This window comes from Phoca vitulina, unplaced genomic scaffold, assembly GCF_004348235.1.
Source record: "Phoca vitulina isolate PV1807 unplaced genomic scaffold, GSC_HSeal_1.0 scaffold7, whole genome shotgun sequence".
NCBI lineage: Eukaryota > Metazoa > Chordata > Mammalia > Carnivora > Phocidae > Phoca > Phoca vitulina.
The window spans coordinates 19918062-19936628 of NW_022589710.1; the positions used below are offsets into that span (position 1 = coordinate 19918062).

General features: G+C 34.2%; 1 protein-coding gene across 1 annotated transcript in view; it reads left to right on the top strand.

The window, feature by feature from the left end:
* The window catches only part of TOGARAM1 (TOG array regulator of axonemal microtubules 1), a 79188-nt gene extending 62751 nt beyond the window's left edge, over nucleotides 1-16437 (top strand). The window contains exons 17-22 of the mRNA XM_032405014.1: nucleotides 2906-3032; nucleotides 4257-4375; nucleotides 10043-10232; nucleotides 11569-11788; nucleotides 14583-14669; nucleotides 15293-16437. Coding sequence (XP_032260905.1) covers nucleotides 2906-3032; nucleotides 4257-4375; nucleotides 10043-10232; nucleotides 11569-11788; nucleotides 14583-14669; nucleotides 15293-15546 — 997 coding nt within the window. The 3' untranslated portion in view covers nucleotides 15547-16437. The remainder of the gene's footprint in view (nucleotides 1-2905; nucleotides 3033-4256; nucleotides 4376-10042; nucleotides 10233-11568; nucleotides 11789-14582; nucleotides 14670-15292) is intronic.
* Nucleotides 16438-18567: the final 2130 nt, after the last annotated feature.

The following is an 18567-nucleotide window of genomic DNA, read 5'->3' on the forward strand; positions in this document are numbered from 1 at the left end:
TCTCTGTCAAATAAATAAATAAAATCTTTAAAAAAAAAAAAAGGCTATAAAATTAACATTTTAAGACAAATGTATCCATGACTTTAGGTAACTAGAGTTAATCTTATGGAAATCATTATACCAGAAGCTAATATAGAAAGTCAATGTATTCATTTTCTATTGCTGTGTAACAAATTACCACAAACATAGTGGTTTAAGGCAACACAGACTTTTTTAGCTTACTGTTCTTTAAGTTAGAAGTCTTGCATGGCTCAACTGCTTTCTCTGCTTGGGGTCTTCCAGGATTATAATCAAGGTAATGATAATGCTGAGCTCTTATCTAGATGTTCTATAGAAGAATTTGCTTCCAAACTCATTTTGGTTGTTGGCCAAATTCAGTTCCTTGTAGTTATAGGACTTAGGTCTCTATTTCTTTGCTAGTTTTCAACCAGGGTCCTCTCTCAGCTCCTTAAGGTCACCTGAATTCCTTCTTGTGCAGCCCCCTCCATCTTCAACCCAGCAAAAGTATGGTGAATCCCCCTTGTGCTTAGAAGCTCTCTGATTTCCTCTTCTGCTACCAGCTATAGAAAGCTCTCTGCTTTTAAGGACCTGTATGATTAGATTAGGTCCACCCAGAAAATCTCTGTATCTTAGAGTCAACTCTACCATATAACATAACATAACATAATCCTGGAAGTTATATCTCATATTTACAAATTGTAGGTGTTAGAGCAGTCCTGCTCTTTGGGGAGCCATTTTGGAAGTTATGTATACCACAGTAAAGTTCAAAACAATTTAGGCTTTGGATCATAATAAACTAGTTAGGGACAAAAAAAGATTCATAATGGTTGTTGTATATACATCTTAACCTTTCCTTAATGACATGGTAATTCTTCTAATCCATTTTGTCATTTCTTGATTTCTTATTTGAAGTTTTAAAATTATAAAATGGTTACAACTTTATGGTTTTACTATTTCTCACATTTAGTGTCCCTATTGCTTGTTTACTTGTTTGTTTTAGCCATTCTCATATCATTAGGGCCTGTGATGGACCTACAGTCCTTAATGTTCTGGGCTAAAAGTTATAATCATCTTTGAAACTATAACTGATTATGAACTACTTATCAAGGGGTAACCTTATTCTGATTCTGAGGAGAGAACAGTAATTTTTATTTTCTGATACTACCTACCTCCCTTTCTATAATTTCATTACAGTTGAAGGAGCCTGATTGATACACATATTCCTGAGATCATTCTGTACCTTCTCCCTACCCTGCAAGACTTGCCTTTTCTGGTTCATCCTAGTCCCATATATTCCAAGTTGTAAGAAAAAGCATAACTAATTAATTTTAGGGCCAAGCCTCTTTGAAGAATAGTAATATGGTATAATTATAAGGTGCTATAAGATCCCTCTATCCAAAAATATCTCCAATACCCATGATATCTGTGGTTCTATCACAATGATATCTTGGCTTAAGGTTTTATCCTAAAAAGAATTATTTAAAAAAAAAAGAATTATTTTTAAATTTATATACTACCATAAAAAAAAAAACCTTAGTTTGGAGAGCATTACACATTCATTATATATCATCCATGATTTACCAACTAACTTTGGGTATGTTTTAGGTAGCAGAGAATAGGTTTTTGAAGAATTGGAACCCAGATAGGTTTTGGCAGGGGGAAAAAATAGTGAGGGTGAGAAATACAGGAAATACAGAACTTAGGGAAGGTTGACTTAGGTCAGAACACCTTTCACCAGCAACCTCTTGCCCAGTGAGCAAGGAGCCCAGGATAAAGACAGACTTCTCCTAACTCACAGTTCTGCCAAATACCAGCCTTGATATGGACCCAAGGGTGCCTGAAAAATAGAATTCAAACATTTGGCTCTCCAAGAAGAGATTTGAAGATCTGAAGCTAATAGTGTTTTTTAAAGGTGAGGGACAACAATAGCCCAACTGTGGAAAGAGCCGTGATGCCCTTCAAACAGATGAATACATAAAGATGTGGTCCATATATACAATAGAATATTAATCAGCCATCAGAAAGGATGAATACCGGGCGCCTGGGTGGCTCAGTCGTTAAGCGTCTGCCTTCGACTCAGGTCATGATCTCAGAGTTCTGGGATCGAGTCCCACATTGGGCTCCCTGACTCAGCCGGAAGCCTGCTTCCCCCTCTCCCACTCCCCCTGCTGGTGTTCCCTCTCTTGCTGTGTCTCTCTCTGTCAAATAAATAAAATCTTTAAAAAAAAAAAAAAAGAAAGGATGAATACCCAACTTTTGCATCAACATGGATGGGACTGGAGGAGATTATGCTAAGTGAAATAAGTCAAGTAGAGAAAGTCAATTATCATATGGTTTCACTTATTTGTGGAACATAAGGAATAGCATGGAGGACATTAGGAGAAGGAAGGGAAAAATGAAGGGGGGGAAATCAGAGGGGGAGACGAACCATGAGAGACTGTGGACCCTGAGAAACAAACGGAGGGTTTTAGAGGGGAGGGGGGTGGGGGGATGGGTTAGCCCGGTGATGGGTATTAAGGAGGGAACGTATTGATGGAGCACTGGGTGTTCTACACAAGCAATGAATCATGGATCACTACATCAAAAACTAATGAGGTACTGTATGGTGACTAACATAACATAATAAAAAACAAAAAACAAGAAAGAACAGGTGAATAATCCGGAAAAAAAAAATAAAGTGGGTTTTTTATAAACCAAAAAAATAAAATAAAATAAAGGTGAGGGACAGGAGAATGTTATACTCCAGTTCAGTTAGTATAACTACATTTCAGTGGCTTGTTTAAAATAGGGATGACAATCTTGATATTGACAGGTTTTTTCTATTAAAAAAAAATTGCATCTAAGGATAGAAACTGAGTTTGTTAAGGTATATAAAATTATTTGCATATTTCTCAAATGTCCATAGGTACTATGGTCGAAAAATGCTTTTCCTTATGATGTGTCATCCAAACTTTGATAAAATGCTTGAAAAATATGTCCCATCCAAAGATTTGCCATATATTAAGGAATCTGTTAAAAGCTTACGGCAAAAGGTATGTGGAAAAAGTTTAATTTGTAAACATCTTTAAAAGCAAAGTACAAGGAAGGTAAAGGTAGAAGTAATTGCTTCTATGATTATTTCTCTGTTAATCATTCAGAATATAGCTACAGTAGCATTTCAACAACAGCAGTTGAAAAACTTGCAGTAGACATTGGTAGTGTCAGTAAGTGCTTATTGAACAGAAGCTTGATATTTGGTAGAATATAGTGTGGTTTATTGGAGTTATAAGACTTGGATTTGATTCAAGACTTGGGTTTGAGAATTAAACAACTATATAATATTAGGTACATCATTTCTTTAACCTGAATTTTTTATTTTTATAGGATAAGGATAGTGATGTTCATCATGCTTAGTTCCTGCTTTATTTACCTTGCATATTCCACTATTAGAGTTCCTATCACACTGCAGAACATTGATTGGGAGCTCCTTGAGGGGAAGCCCCATTTATTTAATCCTGGTAGATAATGGGGGATTCAGACATATCTGTAATGAGTAACTGAGGGAATATCAAGTAAAATAAAATGTGAAAAGTAACTTATAAAAAGTAATCCACTTTTTTTTTTTGCAAAAATATGTTTAATTTAATAATGTAGAATTTTTTTATGGTAATTTATGTTACGCCTCACTGATAATCTTGGATAAAGGATTCATTTATGAAAGGACAGTATTTCAAAGATGTATGGCAATATACATTTTAGAGCATTTTCTTCTGCTTATTGATCTTAAAGACTTTAGCTTAATTCATATAGAAATAATTAAAATAACCATGTAAATAATTATCTTACTGAACTGAGGTGGTTTGTATTTGTCAGTTCAAGTCAAGTATTTTTAAATAGTTCTTATCGACGTGTTTATTCTCATCCTAGTGTTGCATAGGAATTCATTATTTATGTAATGTGTTCATATTTTCTCTGTAGATTTTAAGGTTTAAGAGTAGTTATAAATATAGCAGATTAATTTTTAAAATTTTATTGAACGGTTTTACCCAGCCAATATAATTTCCTATTAGTTGATCACATATTTGGTTAATTTATTACTAATTAGAAGGTATTTTATGTATTGATACCCTTTAAAGCATAAGCATAGCTGATTATTAAGATGTGTTCACTTATAAAGAGATCAATAATGACTTCTATGAAAATTACATTGTATAAATTATTTCACTTAACTGGTTTTAAGACTTTTATTACACTGCCTTTCTTTATATTACTTAAAGGGCTTAGGAGAGATACCACTAGATACTCCTTCAGCAAAAGGAAGACGATCTCATACTGGCACTGTTGGAAATACAAGGTCATCATTTTTTTCTAGAGATGCTTTCAATTCAGCTGAAAGGTAGGATCATTTGATAGTACACATCATTAGAGAAATTACTCCCTAGTGATAGTAGTCTCTTTTGGATGTTTTTATGAACTATCCCAGGGGTATTTGTCAAAACTTAATGGAGTTTTAAAAGTTGGTAAGGACTTAGAAAGTGTGAGGTAATTATACTTAATAAGACAGTTATATATTCACAGCAACTGGCTTTTACATGCACTAAACATTATTAAAGCTTTAGTGCTATTGAACTTGTCAATATTAGGTCTCTGTTGGACAACTCTGATTAATTTTGTTTTAATTTTTAGCCTTTACTTTTCCCCCTTGATTATAAAAGTAATATATAATTATGGTTAGTGGAAAAAAAAACAACTTTAGAAAATCCAAACATTAAAAGAAGAATTAACCAATCACCCATAGTACCACCAACCACAAAAAGACTACTCTTAAAATTTTTATAAATATAATTATGTATATAATTTTGTAACCTGTTTATACTGTTTAACATGTAATAGATTGATTATATAATTTTTTTTAAATATATTTTTTTAGGGGTGCCTGGGTGGCTCACTTGGTTAAGCATCTACCTTCTGCTCAGGTCATGATCCCAGGGTCCTGAGATCAAACCCCATGTTGGGTTCTCTGCCCAGCAGGGAGCCTGCTTCTCCCTTTCTCTCTGCCTGCTGCACCCCCTGCTTGTACGCTCTCTCTCTTTCTGCAAATAAATAAATAATCTTAAAAAAAGAAAAAAAAAAAGAAAGAAAGTTGTCCAATTTCATTCTTTTGCATGTTGCTGCCCCGTTTTTCCAACACCAATTATTGAAGACACCATCTTTTTCCCATGAAATATTCTTTCCTGCTTTGTCGAAGATTAGTTGACCATATAGTTGTGGGTTCATTTCTGGGTTTTCTATTCTGTTCCATTGATCTATGTGTCAGTTTTTGTGCCAGTACCATACTGTTTTGATCACTACAGCTTTGTAATATAACTTGAAGTCCAGAGTCATGATGCCTCCAGCTTTGCTTTTCTTTTTCAAGGTTGCTTTGGCTATTCAGGGTCTTCTGTGGTTCCATACAAATTGTAGGGTTGTTTGTTCTAGCTCTGTGAAAAATGCTGTTGGTATTTTCAGAGGATTTGCATTAAATGTGTAAATTGCTTTGGGTAGTATAGACATTTTAACAGTCTTAGTTCTTCTAACCCATGAGAATGGAATGTTTTTCCATTTCTTTTTTTTTTTTTTTTTTTTCCATTTCTTTGTGTCATCTTTCTTTCTTGGGTGTTTTATAGATTTTAGAGTATAGATCTTTTACCTCTTTGGTTAGGTTTATTCCTAGGTATCTTATGGTTTTTGGTAGTATTGTAAATGGGATTGTTTTCTTAATTTCTTTTTCTGCTGTTCATTATTGGTGTATAGAAATGCAACAGATTTCTGTACATTGATTTTGTATCCTGCAACTTTACTGAATTCATCTATCAATTGGCAACTTCTTGTGGATTTTTTGGGGTTTTCTATATAAAGTATCATGTCATCTGCAACTAGTGAAAGTTTGACTTCTTCCTTGCTAATTCGGATGCCTTTTATTTCTTTTTGTTGTCTGTTTGCTGAGGCTAAGACTTCCAATTCTAATCTAAATAACAGTGGTGAGAGTGGACATCCCTGTCTTGTTCCTGATCATAGAGGAAAAGCTCTCAGTTTTTTCCCATTGAGGATGATTTTAGCTATGGGTTTTTCATATATGGCCTTTATTATGTTGAGGTATGTTCCCTCTAAACCTACTTTCTTGAGGGTTTTTATCATGAATGGATGCTGTACTTTGTCAAATGCCTTTTCTGCATCTATTGAAAGGATCATATGGTTTTTATCCTTTCTTTTATTAATGTGGTGTATCACATTGATTGATTTGTGAATACTGAACCATCCTTACAGCCCAGGAATAAATCCCACTTGATCATGGTGAATGATTCTTTTAATGTACTGTTGGTTTCAATTTGCTAGTATTTTGTTGAGACTTTTTACATCCATTTCATGAGAAATATTGACCTATTGTTCTCTTTTTTAGTGGAGACTTTGTCTGGTTTTGGAATCAGGATAATGCTGGTCTCATAGAATGAATTTGGAAGTTTTCCTTTCTTTTCTATTTTTTGGAATGGTTTGAGAATAGGTATTCACTCTTCTTTAAATGTTTGGTAGAATTCCCTTGTGAAGCCACCTGGCCCTGAACTTTTATATCTTGGGAGATTTTTGATTACTGATTCAATTTACTTGCTGGTTATGGGTCTGTTCAAATTTTCTATTTCTTCCTGTTTCAGTTTTGGTAGTTTAAATGTTTCTAGGAATGCATCCATTTCTTCCAGATTGCCTGACTTGTTGGCATATAATATTCTCTTATTATTGTTTGTATTTCTGGGGTGCCTGGGTGGCTCAGTTGGTTGAGCGACTGCCTTCAGCTCAGGTCATGATCTCAAGGTCCTGGGATTGAGCCCCACATTGGGCTCTGCTCAGCGGGGAGTCTGCTTCTCTCTCTCCCTCTGCCCTTCCCCCCTGCTCATGCTCACTCTCTCTTTTTCTCTCTCTCTCTCAAATAAATAAAATATTTAAAAAAAATAACAGTTTGTATTTATTTGGTGTTGGTTGTGATCTCTCCTCTTTCATTCATGATTTTATTTATTTGGGTCTTTTTTTTTTTTGATAAGTCTGGATAGGGATTTATCAATTTTATTAATTTTTTCTGAGAACCACTGCTGCTTTCATTGATGTGTTCTATTGGTTTTTTAGTTTCTATATTGTTTATTTCTGCTCTAATCTTTATTATTTGCCTTCTGCTAACTTTAGGCTTTGTTCTTTTTGTAGCTCCTTTAGGTGTAACGTTAGGTTGTTTATTTGAGATTTTTCTTGCTTCTTGAGGTAGGCCTGTATTGCTATGTACTTCCCTCTTATGACCGCTTTTGCTGCATCCCAAAGGTTTGGGACCATTGTATTTTCATTTTCATTTGTTTCCATGTATTTTTCTTATTTCTTCTTTGATTTCCTGGTGACCCACTCATTGTTTAGTAGCATGTTGTTTAACCTCCATCTATTTGTGGTCTTTCCAAATTTATTCTTGTGGTTGACTTCCAAGTTTCATAGTATTGTGGTAGGAAAATATGCACGGTGTGATCTCAATCTACTTATACTTGTTTGGGCCTGATTTATGACCTAGTATGTGATCTATTCTGGAGAATGTCCCATGTGCACTTGAATGTATATTCTGCTTTAGGATGAAATGTTCTGAATGTATCTGTTAAGTCCTTCTGGTCCAGTGTGTCATTCAAAGCCATTGTTTCTTGTTTATTTTCTGTTTAGATAATCTGTTCATTGTTGTAAGTGGCATGTTAAAGTCTCCTACAATTACTGTATTATTATCAATGAGTTCCTTTATATTTGTTATTAATTGTTTTATATGTTTGAGTGCCCCCTAGTTGGGGGCATAAATAGTTACAATTGTTAGATCTTCTTTTTGGATAGCCCCCTTAATTATGATATAGTGCCCTTCTTCATCTCTTGTTACAGTCTTCAGTTTAAAATCTAGTTTGTCTGACATAAGTATTGCTACTCCATCTTTCTTTTGATGTCCATTTGCATGATAAATGTTTCTCTGTCCCCTCACTTTCAATTTGCAGGTGTCTTTATGTCTAAAATGAGTCTCTTGTCCTGCCTTCTTTTGAATTGATTGATTGAGGTGTGTGTGTGTATATGTGTGTGTGTGTGTGTGCATGTCTGTTTTTTGTCGTATACCCTAAGGTGTATTCGCTGTTACTTTACTATCAAATCCATTTTGTTTTAAATAACAAAAAAGCCATCTTTAAACACAAGTTTCAGTAATTATTTTTTTTTTTAAGATTTTATTTATTTATTTGACAAAGAGAGACACAGTGAGAGAGGGAACACAAGCAGGGCAAGTGGGAGAGGGAGAAGCAGGCTTCCTGCCTAGCAGAGAGCCTGATGCGGGGCCCGATCCCAGGACCCTGGGATCATGACCTGAGCCGAAGGCAGACGCTTAACGACTGAGCCACCCAGGCGCCCCATAAGTTTCAGTAATTAGATGGCTTCTTGAAGTGTTCTTTTTTATTCTTTTCATTTATTCACCTTTTATGTATCATATACTTCTCAGTTTAAATATAAATTTAATCTTCTATTTTTCTCATTGTATAGAATTAATCATTTCACAAATTAACCTCAGATCGATTTATTTAAGCAAATTAAAAATAATGAATAGATACATCTAACTAAGATCTACGTTGTAGATCACCATCTTGTATCTACTTTTAGGATGATCCTGAGTCGTTCATTAATCAGTGCTCTTAAGACAACTTCAGCACCATTTTTAATACTGGTAGTCAGAGAAATGGTAACTGGCAACTCTTACCATTGTCTTTAAGACCTGTCAATTTGAGGGCACCTGGGTGGCTCATTTGGTTAAGTGTCTGCCTTTGGCTCAGGTTATGATCTCAGGGTCTTAGGATTGAGCCCCGCATCGGGCTCCCTGCTCAGCAGGGAGCCTGCTTCTCCCTCTCTCTCTGCCTCTCCCTCTCCCCTCTGCTTATGCTCTCTCTCTCTCTCAAATAAATAAATGAAAATCTTAAAAAAAAAAAAAGACCTGTCAATTTGCATGACACTTTAGTTTCAAAGGGATCATTCATCTGCTATATTGAGTCACCCCTTTATAGCAATAAAAAACAAGATGCTAGTAATAGTAAGTCATTGAAATAGTAAGTCCTGCTAGAGTCAAGATTCTAGTTCTCTCATGCAAATTCACATGGATAATTTGAGTTAACATAGCAGGCCTGAGACTATTTTTGGAAAATCTTACTTACAAGGTGAGCCCTTGGTTCGCATCTGGGAACTAGGATTTAAGGAGGATTGCCACTGTTCCTTAACTGATATGAATAGTTTACTGTACCACAATTATTTGGGCAAACAATGTGGTTTATGCTGAAGACCTGCTTTCCTTCTGAGAGCCTATAATTTCAGTATATCCTAGGCAGAGGACCAATCATGACCAACTCCCAGTAAAAACCTTGAGCATTGAGGGGTGCCTGGGTGGTTCAATTGGTTAAGCGTCTGATTCTTGCTTTTGTCTCAGGTCATCATGATTATGGATTGAACCCCAAGTCAGGCTCTGCACTCAGTGCGGAATCTGCTTCAGATTCTCCCTCTCCCTATTGCACGTTCTCTCTCTCTCTCAAATGAATAAATAAAATCTTAAAAAAACAAAAAAAAGCCTGAGCATTGAGTCTCTAATAAGGTTCATTGGTAGACAACATTTCAGATGTGTTGTTATGAGTTGATACTGGAGTAATAATAAATTTGTCCTGTGTGATTCCACTGGGACCCTTGGAAGCTTATATCTAGTTTCAACCAGACTTTGACCCCTGCACTTTTTCCCTTTGCTGATTTTGCTTTGTATCCTTCTGTAATAAATCTTAACTGTGAGGAGAACTACATGCTGAATCCTGTGAGTCCTCGTAGCAAATCACCAAACTCAGGGGAGATTTTAGGGACCCCCAACACAGGTATTGTGGCTTTGGGTTAGGTCACTTTGTGAATTTTTAAAAAATAAATATGTAATAAGAACTATTTGTTATGTTTATGTTTCTTATAGGAAATTAATAATGAAATTAAATTTACCTTTCTTTGACTTTAGAGAAGTAACTGAAATTCATGACATCACCAGAAAATCAGTTCCCCGCAATTCCTTAGAAAGTGCTGAATACATTAAAGTCATAACCAGTTTATTAAATGCAAAAGACTTCCGTGATCGCATTAATGGGATTAAGCAGCTTTTATCGGATACTGAAAACAATCAAGAACTGGTTGTTGTAAACATTGTGAAGGTAATGAACTGTCAAAATTAATTTTCATTTTCAATATGTAGCTAACAGCTCATTAGTATAAGAAATTGCCCTAAATCTTAGTACCTTACATGTATTATTTTAAAATGTTAAAATTAGAAGAATAGATTGCTTAGGTTTTGCTGTGTTAAAAGCATTGTAGAACAATTCAAAGTAATTGGGAAAAAATAAAAAAAATAGCTGCTTACTTGTCTGAATTCTCCCACTAGATGGTAACTTCTTGAAAGCTCTGTATTCTCAGAGCTCTTGGAACCTGACATTCAGTGAATTAATGTTGAGTGAATCAGTAAATATTTTAAGAACCAGGGCATTTAAGAGCTCGATATTACTTAAGAATAGATATTAAAATTTTTATATGTAGATTAGAAATCTTGTACATACCAATTTATATGCCAACCCTTAGGAAGATAACAAGCAATAGAAAAGGAGATAGTAATAAATGAGCATAGATGATTTATGCTTCTTCGGTGTTAGTTCAGTTAATTCCATTGGTAATTTATTAACTAAATTCCATTTAAAATTTGTATTTATATACATTAAACTTGGCCAACATACCATAACTAATCTTAATTCCAATAGTGCTGTCTCTTAATTTTGAGTAAAAATAAATCTCTTGGGAAGACTATTCTTACCATGAAAAATTTTATGTATATATATTAACTTTCATAGTTTTTATATTAGATATATATATATTAGCCTCACAGAATAGCTCTTCACTCACCTGATGTGACTAAAGATTTGCTTATCATTCCCTTAATATATCTTAAGCTTATGAAAGTTGAGAATTCTAAAGAGTAAGGAATAATTGTTAAAGTAATCAGGTTAAGAGGTAATAATAAAAACTTAACTCTGAACTTTCATATAAAATTCTCATAAGACACTTAAAATGAAACTAAATCAGATCTCTACAGTAAAACTTACATGTCTAATTGTTATGAATAGTGATAAAAATAGAAACTTTTCTTGAGTTCTTAGAGTTAGCTAAGCTAAATTGTACCTTCCAAAAAATAGCATTTTTATCCCATTTACAGTAAGCCAGTCATCTTCCTACCAAGCTAAATTTTTCAACCTTAATTTATTAGTATGTCTTTTTGGGTGATCTTTGAAGACTTGTCTTTTTGCTATAAGAAGATTTGAGACTTAGATTTAACATCCAAATTTATATAAAATTTCTATTATCTAAGTTCAGGTTAAGTAAGACGTTGTGTGTATGTTTTTAAACAGTATATTAATAGGATAAATACTATAGAATGCCAAAAAGAATTTAAATAGCTATAAACGTTATTTCACTTTAAATAATTTACCAATTTACTTTCAGATCTTTGATGCTTTTAAATCTCGACTTCATGATTCCAATAGTAAAGTAAATCTGGTGGCTCTAGAAACAATGCACAAAATGATTCCTTTGCTTAGAGACAACTTATCTCCTATAATCAACATGCTAATTCCAGCAATAGTAGATAACAATCTGAATTCAAAGAATCCAGGCATCTATGCTGCTGCCACAAATGTTGTTCAGGCACTGAGTCAGCATGTAGGTAAGAAATCTTTACTTTGGCACTCAAATTACTTTGACTTTACTTTTGTAGTTTCTGATTCTACACATTGTTTTTTTTATAATGTTGAAATCATAGTCAGTATTTGTCATTTAATGTTGTGATATTCTCAGTAATATTTTAAATTATTTCTAGAGATTAAATATGTCCCATTAAATTGACTTTATCTTCCTTTATTTTTGACTTTTCAGTTCCTTTTTTCCACCTCAATCTCACATCTGATGCAAAATTGACTTAAAATGGATCTTAGGTTTAAATGTAAAACTTCACTGTAAAACTTTTAAGGATAACATAGGTAGAAATCCTTAGGACCTGAGGGCTTGGTGAAGAGTTGTTAGTATGACACTAAAAGCATGATCCATAAAAGCTGATAAATTAGACTTCATCAAAATTAAAAACATTTGCTCTGCAAAAGACCCTATTAAATACATAAAGAGAAATACTACAGATTGGGAGAGAGTATTTGCAAACCACATATATGAGGAAGAATTTAGAGTTTATAAAGAACTCTCAAAACTGAACATTAAAATAAACAATCAATTAGAAAATGGGCAAAGGACATGAAGAAACATTTCACTGAAGAGAATATATGGATGGCAGATAAACACATGAAAAGCTGTTCAACATCCCTAGTCATTAGGGAAATGTAAAATTCAAGTTAAGACCATGATCACTACACAAATATGTTAGTCTGTTAGGGCTGCTACAACAAACTACTACAGACTTGATGGCGTGAAAACAAACTTTTATTTCTCACAGTTCTGGAGGCTGGAAAGTTCAAGGTCGAGGTGCCAACAGATTTGGTGTCTGGTGAGGGTCCACTTTCTCATTCCTAGATGGCCCTATCTTCTGTTTGTGTCATCACATGATAGGAGCTTTCTAGGGCATCTTTTATAAGAGAGTACTAATCCCATTCATTCATAAGGGCTCCATCTTCATGACCTAATCATCTCCCAAAGGCCTCACCTCCAAATGCCATAACAATGGGGATTGGGTTTCAACATATGAATTTTGGAGGACACAGACATTCAGGTTATATATAGCAAGTATTAGGACAGCTAAGATTAGAAAGAGTGACAACACCAAACACTAACAAGATTTCAGAGAAACTGAATCTGTGCTACATTACTGGTGAGAATGTAAATAAAACGGTGTACGCACTGTAGAAAATAGTTTGGCAATTTCTTTTTTTTTTTTTTTTTTTTAAAGATTTTATTTATTTATTTGAGAGAGAGAGTGAGAGAGAGAAAGAGCACAAGAGGGGGGAGCGGGAGAGGGAGAAGCAGACTCCCTGCTGAGCAGGTAGCCCGATGCGGGACTCGATCCTGGGACTCCAGGATCATGACCTGAGCCGAAGGCAGTCGCTTAACCAACTGAGCCACCCAGGCGCCCTTGTTTGGCAATTTCTTAGAAAAACTAAACTGCACTTGTCATATAACCCATCGGTTGCATCCGTAGGCATTTATTCCAGAGAAATGAAAACTCACTTCCATCCAAAAACCTGTACACTATTGTTCATAGCTGCTTTATTTGCAATAGCCAAAAACTGCAGACAACCTAAATGTAATTCAGTGGGTTAATAGTGAAAAAGTTTGTGATACCTCCATACCGTAGAATACTACTTAGTAATAAAGTAGTATTATGGGGGCGCCTGGGTGGCTCAGGTTGTTAAGCATCTGCCTTCGGCTCAGGTCATGATCCCAGGGTCCTGGGACTGAGGACCTTCCTGCTCAGCAGGAAGCCTGCTTCTCCCTCTCCCACTCCCCCTGCTTGTGTTCCCTCTCTCGCTGTCTCTCCCTCTGTAAAATAAATAAATAAATTTTTTTTTTAAAAAAATGTAGTATTATGGATACACACAACAATTTGGATGAATCTAAAGGGTATTATGCTGAGTGAAAAAAGACAGTCCCAAAAGGTCCCATGCTGTAGGATTCTGTTTGTATAACCCTCTCAAAATGATAAAATTTATGGATGGAGATGGAAAACAGGTTAGTGGTTATCAGGGTTTAGGGGCAGCTAGGGAGGAGGGGCTGGATGTGACTAAGGAGATCTTTGTGGTGATAGAATAGTTCTGTATGTTAATTGCAGTGATCATTACACAAATCTACACATGTGATAAAATGACATAGAACTATACACAGGTAGGGGCACCTTCTGGCTTAGTCGGTAGAGCACGTGACTTTTGATCTCGGAATCATGAGTTCAAGCCCCACATTGGGTGTAAAGCTTATAAAAAAAACTCCAAAAATTAACAAATATGTGAATGATGCAGATTAGAACTATGCACATTGACTGTATAAATGTCAGATTCCTTATTTTGACGTGTACTATAATTATGTAAGATACAACCTTTGGTGAAAGGTACACAGGACCTTTGCAACATCCCATGAATCTATAATTATTACAAAATTAAAACTTTGAAAAGATCAGTAAGGATAAAAACTACCCGCAAAACAATTTTTTTTCTATTTTTGTTTGTTTTTGATAAACCTATATTCTATTTTTTGGAATAAGATGCCGGGGGATGGGCAATTCTTTTGCTTTTTTATACCATATGATAGCTCTTTTAATACTCAGAGGTATTTTTATATCTTATTTGCTATAAGAATATTATTCTATTAAGGTTTTATAAATAATGTTAAGTAGTGATTGCATAGATTTAAAAATTTTTAACATTTGCATTCATTTGCATGAATATATTTTCCTTTCAATTCTATGTAATGGAAAAATAAGATCTCATAATTCTTTATATGTCTGTATTATTCTTTTTGTTTAGACAATTACTTACTTCTACAGCCATTTTGCACAAAAGCTCAGTTTTTAAATGGAAAAGCAAAACAGGATATGACTGAAAAGCTTGCTGGTAAGTATTTTTTAATTGCTATTTCTAAAGAAATATTTTATTAACTAAGGATAAACTGATAGGCATTTCAATTTGATTTTGGGATAACTACCAAATTCAATATCATTACCCACAATGTAGAAATAAATTGCATAATCATCCATATGAGAACCTTTTAAGACTTTTACACCCCAAAATTTTTTTTAAGAATTTTATCCTTTTTTTTCCAGTAAATATTTTAGTCTTCCTGTCAGTAGAAATAATATAGAAAAAATAAAAAGACATTAAAGTCAATTTGGCACACTTGGAAAACCATTTCAAATGATGTGTTTGATAAAAGGTCAGTGAGTTAAAAATGTATGTTTTTATTTAACTACATTTGGAAAACATCTAGATGAATTTTGGGTTTAATTCCTGTGTTTACTACTTTTGCCTGAACTAAGTTGTCATATAAAGAATTCTAATACTTAAAGATTCCTTCTTTGGGAGGAAAGTTTCTGACCCTACTTTTCTTTAAAATGCCTGACATTTTATGACAAATGGCATCGGGAAGAAGCTTAGTATATTTTGTATGCTTTTTAATTAGCCAAATTTGAATTTATTTTTTTGAAAACTTCACTATTTACTATATTTTTATGTTTCAGATATTGTTATGGAACTTTATCAAAGGAAGCCCCATGCCACAGAACAGAAAGTGTTGGTTGTTTTATGGCATCTCTTAGGGAACATGACAAATAGTGGCTCTTTGCCTGGAGCTGGAGGAAATATACGAACAGCCACAGCTAAATTATCAAAAGCACTTTTTGCACAAATGGGTCAGAATCTGTTAAATCAGGCTGCATCCCAACCACCACATATCAAAAAGAGTTTAGAAGAATTGCTCGATATGACAATATGAAATGAATTATGAATCTTTGATGAAATATAGTATGATGAAGAAAATTGTTTACATGATGACAAATGGAACTTTTTTAAAGTTACATTTTCAGTGCCTGCACTTCTCATCTGGTAAATTAAGTCAATGGCTATTTGTATTTGCAGCCAATGAATACACATCTGCCCTATATCAACCCTACCACTTGTACCCATCACACAAAAACCTAAAATAATTAATATAACCTAATATTCATGAAATCTGAGGTACAAGGAATGAATCCAATTATATTATTTTTGAGGAACGTCCTGCTCATTTGCACTATTCTATAAGAAACCACAATTCATTGCCCTGTATGTACAATTAGATTTGTAATTAACAATATACTTTTTATTATGTAATCATGTTCTGCTATGTCTCATTACTCAGCCTTATTTTATGAAATGAAAGAAAATCATTGAACTATGTTATCACAAACTAACTTTTGTGTGCTATTTGTGAAAAACATGTATTTCTGAAATCAGTCTGCTAATATGATTGTGCAGTATTAGCTTGCTTTTGCTATTGTGTTAATGTGATATATATGCTTACCATTTGGGTTAAATCATCTACATCGTTTTGAAATTTAACAAGTTATAATGAAGCATGATGACCAAAGTTTAATGCTTAAACATTTTAAATGCACGTTAAAGAAAACGTGTTGAATGTAACTTACCTATTTTTGTGTGCAAACACTAAATTTTATTTCTATATGTCCCAACATTTATAAAGGTGTTATTTTGCTGCCCAGTTGTATAATTCTCAAAAATAGTGCCAGGTCTTCTATAGCTTTTCTCAGAATTCTTGGGCTATAAGTACTGTATGCATCATAAAAAGAAAAGGAATGTTATAAAAATAAAAGGATTTATTTCTGTAGATGTGTGAGAAGTGTCCTATTTTTCCACCTTCCAAATATGTTAAAATAAAAAATATATATATTATAATATTGACCTTCACTTGGTATACTTGATATAATAATGACCTATCTCTATTGACCTAACAATAGACTTGGGTTATAGTTCTAGCTTTAGAGGAAATTAGCCATGTGACCTTGGGCAAGTCACTTGCCAGGTCTAGGTCTCAGTGTTCCAATCTAAAATGTGAGGGCTAGACTAGGTGATTTTTAAGGTTCTATCTTGTTCTAAAAATCTATGGTTCTGTGTCATAGTTTACTCAATGATCACTTTATTACAGTTGTGAACTATCCTCATTCTTTTTCATTTCTTGTGTCACTGAGTGGTTTTGTGATGTATTTGGCTTCATTTTAAATTGTGATTCTTTGTATTACTCCAGGACTGCTGTGCAATAAAAGGGGTTTTACAGCAATTTGAAGCTAAGCTTAATGGAAAGTAAAGACTTGGTTACTTTTTCTGTTTGTAGGTACTGTAACATATATTCATAGTTACATACATGCTTTTTTAAAATGCTTTATCTTTTCTTCTAAGTGTATTTTATTATGTTTCTATAGTTTAGGTCTGAAGTAAAGGACCAAAAAGTAAATATTTTTGGCTTTGTTAAGCTACAGATTGTGACATATTCTTTGTTTTTTGTTTTTTTTGTTTTTGTGTTTTCATAACCCTTTAAAAATGTATAATACATTCTTAGCTCAGGTCAAACAAAAACAGACCTCTTGTGTAGTTTGGCAGCACCTGGTTTAGACTCTTTTGACCTCAGTTGTAAATCTGAAATCATCATTAAATTTTGCTTTAACCCTTAATGATATGCACCATTGAAACAATAGTTACAGATTCCAAGTTTTATTAATTTTGACCATTGTCCTTGTGTCATTGCAAATGTGCCTACTAAATTTGCATTGATTGTTGAATATATGGAACGTAAATTTTAAATTTCAAATTACATTACTTTATGTATAAGCTTAATTATCCTTTTTTTTTTTTTTAATGTATATACTATGAATTTTGCATTCAAAAAGTACAGTAAAGGAGCACCTGGGTGGCTCAGTTGGTTAAGTGTCTGTCTTTGCCTCAGATCATGAACTCAGGGTCCTGGGATTGAGCCTTGTATAGGCTCCCTGCTCAGTGGGGAGTCTGCTTCTCCCTCTCCCTCTGCCCCTCCCCCCTGCTCTTGGGTTTTCTTGCTCTCGAATAAATAAATAAAATCTTTTTTAAAAAAGTACAGTAAATATAATCACTACTATTAATGTGAGGATTTTACATAATCTCTGTGCTTTTATTATAAAAAAATACTCATTATGTAACAGAGTCCCAAGCCTTAAAGATTTCCTGTATTTTAGTAACTTACTGATATTGAGCACTCAGAAGTCTAGCACTCTGTTATCAAGAATTGTTATCAACCCAGAAGTCAGCAAAGAATTGGAAACTGATCACTGATTGAAAGAACAAAGGAGGGATGCCCGGGTGACTCAGTCTGTTAAGCGTCTGCCTTCCCAGCTTGAGTCCTGATCCTGGGGTCCTGGGATTGAGCCCCTGAGCAGGGAGCCTGCTTCTCCCTCTCTCTCTGCCTGCAGCTCCCCCTGCTTGTGCACTCTCTCTCTCTCTCAAATAAATGAATAAAATCGTAAAAAAAGAAAGAAAAAAAAATGCATTTAATACACCTAACCTACCAAACATCATAGCTTAGCCGAATCTAATTTAAACATGCTCAGAACACTTACATCAGCCTATAGTTGGGCAAATCATCTAACACAAAGCCTATTTTATAATAAAGGGTTAAATATCTTATGAAATTTATTGAATACTGTACTGAAAGTGAAAAACAGAATGGTTGTATGGGTACACAATGGTTTTAACTGTATTGGTTGTTTACCCTTGTGATTGAGTGGCTGTGTGCTTAATCACTCTTGCGCCACTTTGAAGTTGAAAAATTGTTAAGTTGAACCATTATAAGTTGGAGATTGTAGTACTTTCCAAAGATGCTGACTGTCCCTTCACCTGTGTATTTCTTAAATCTTGGCAAAGGGAGTGTACCTGGCACTCTTAGGATACATAGTTAAGGTGAGTGGAAAGTTGTTCATGAATAGTTCAT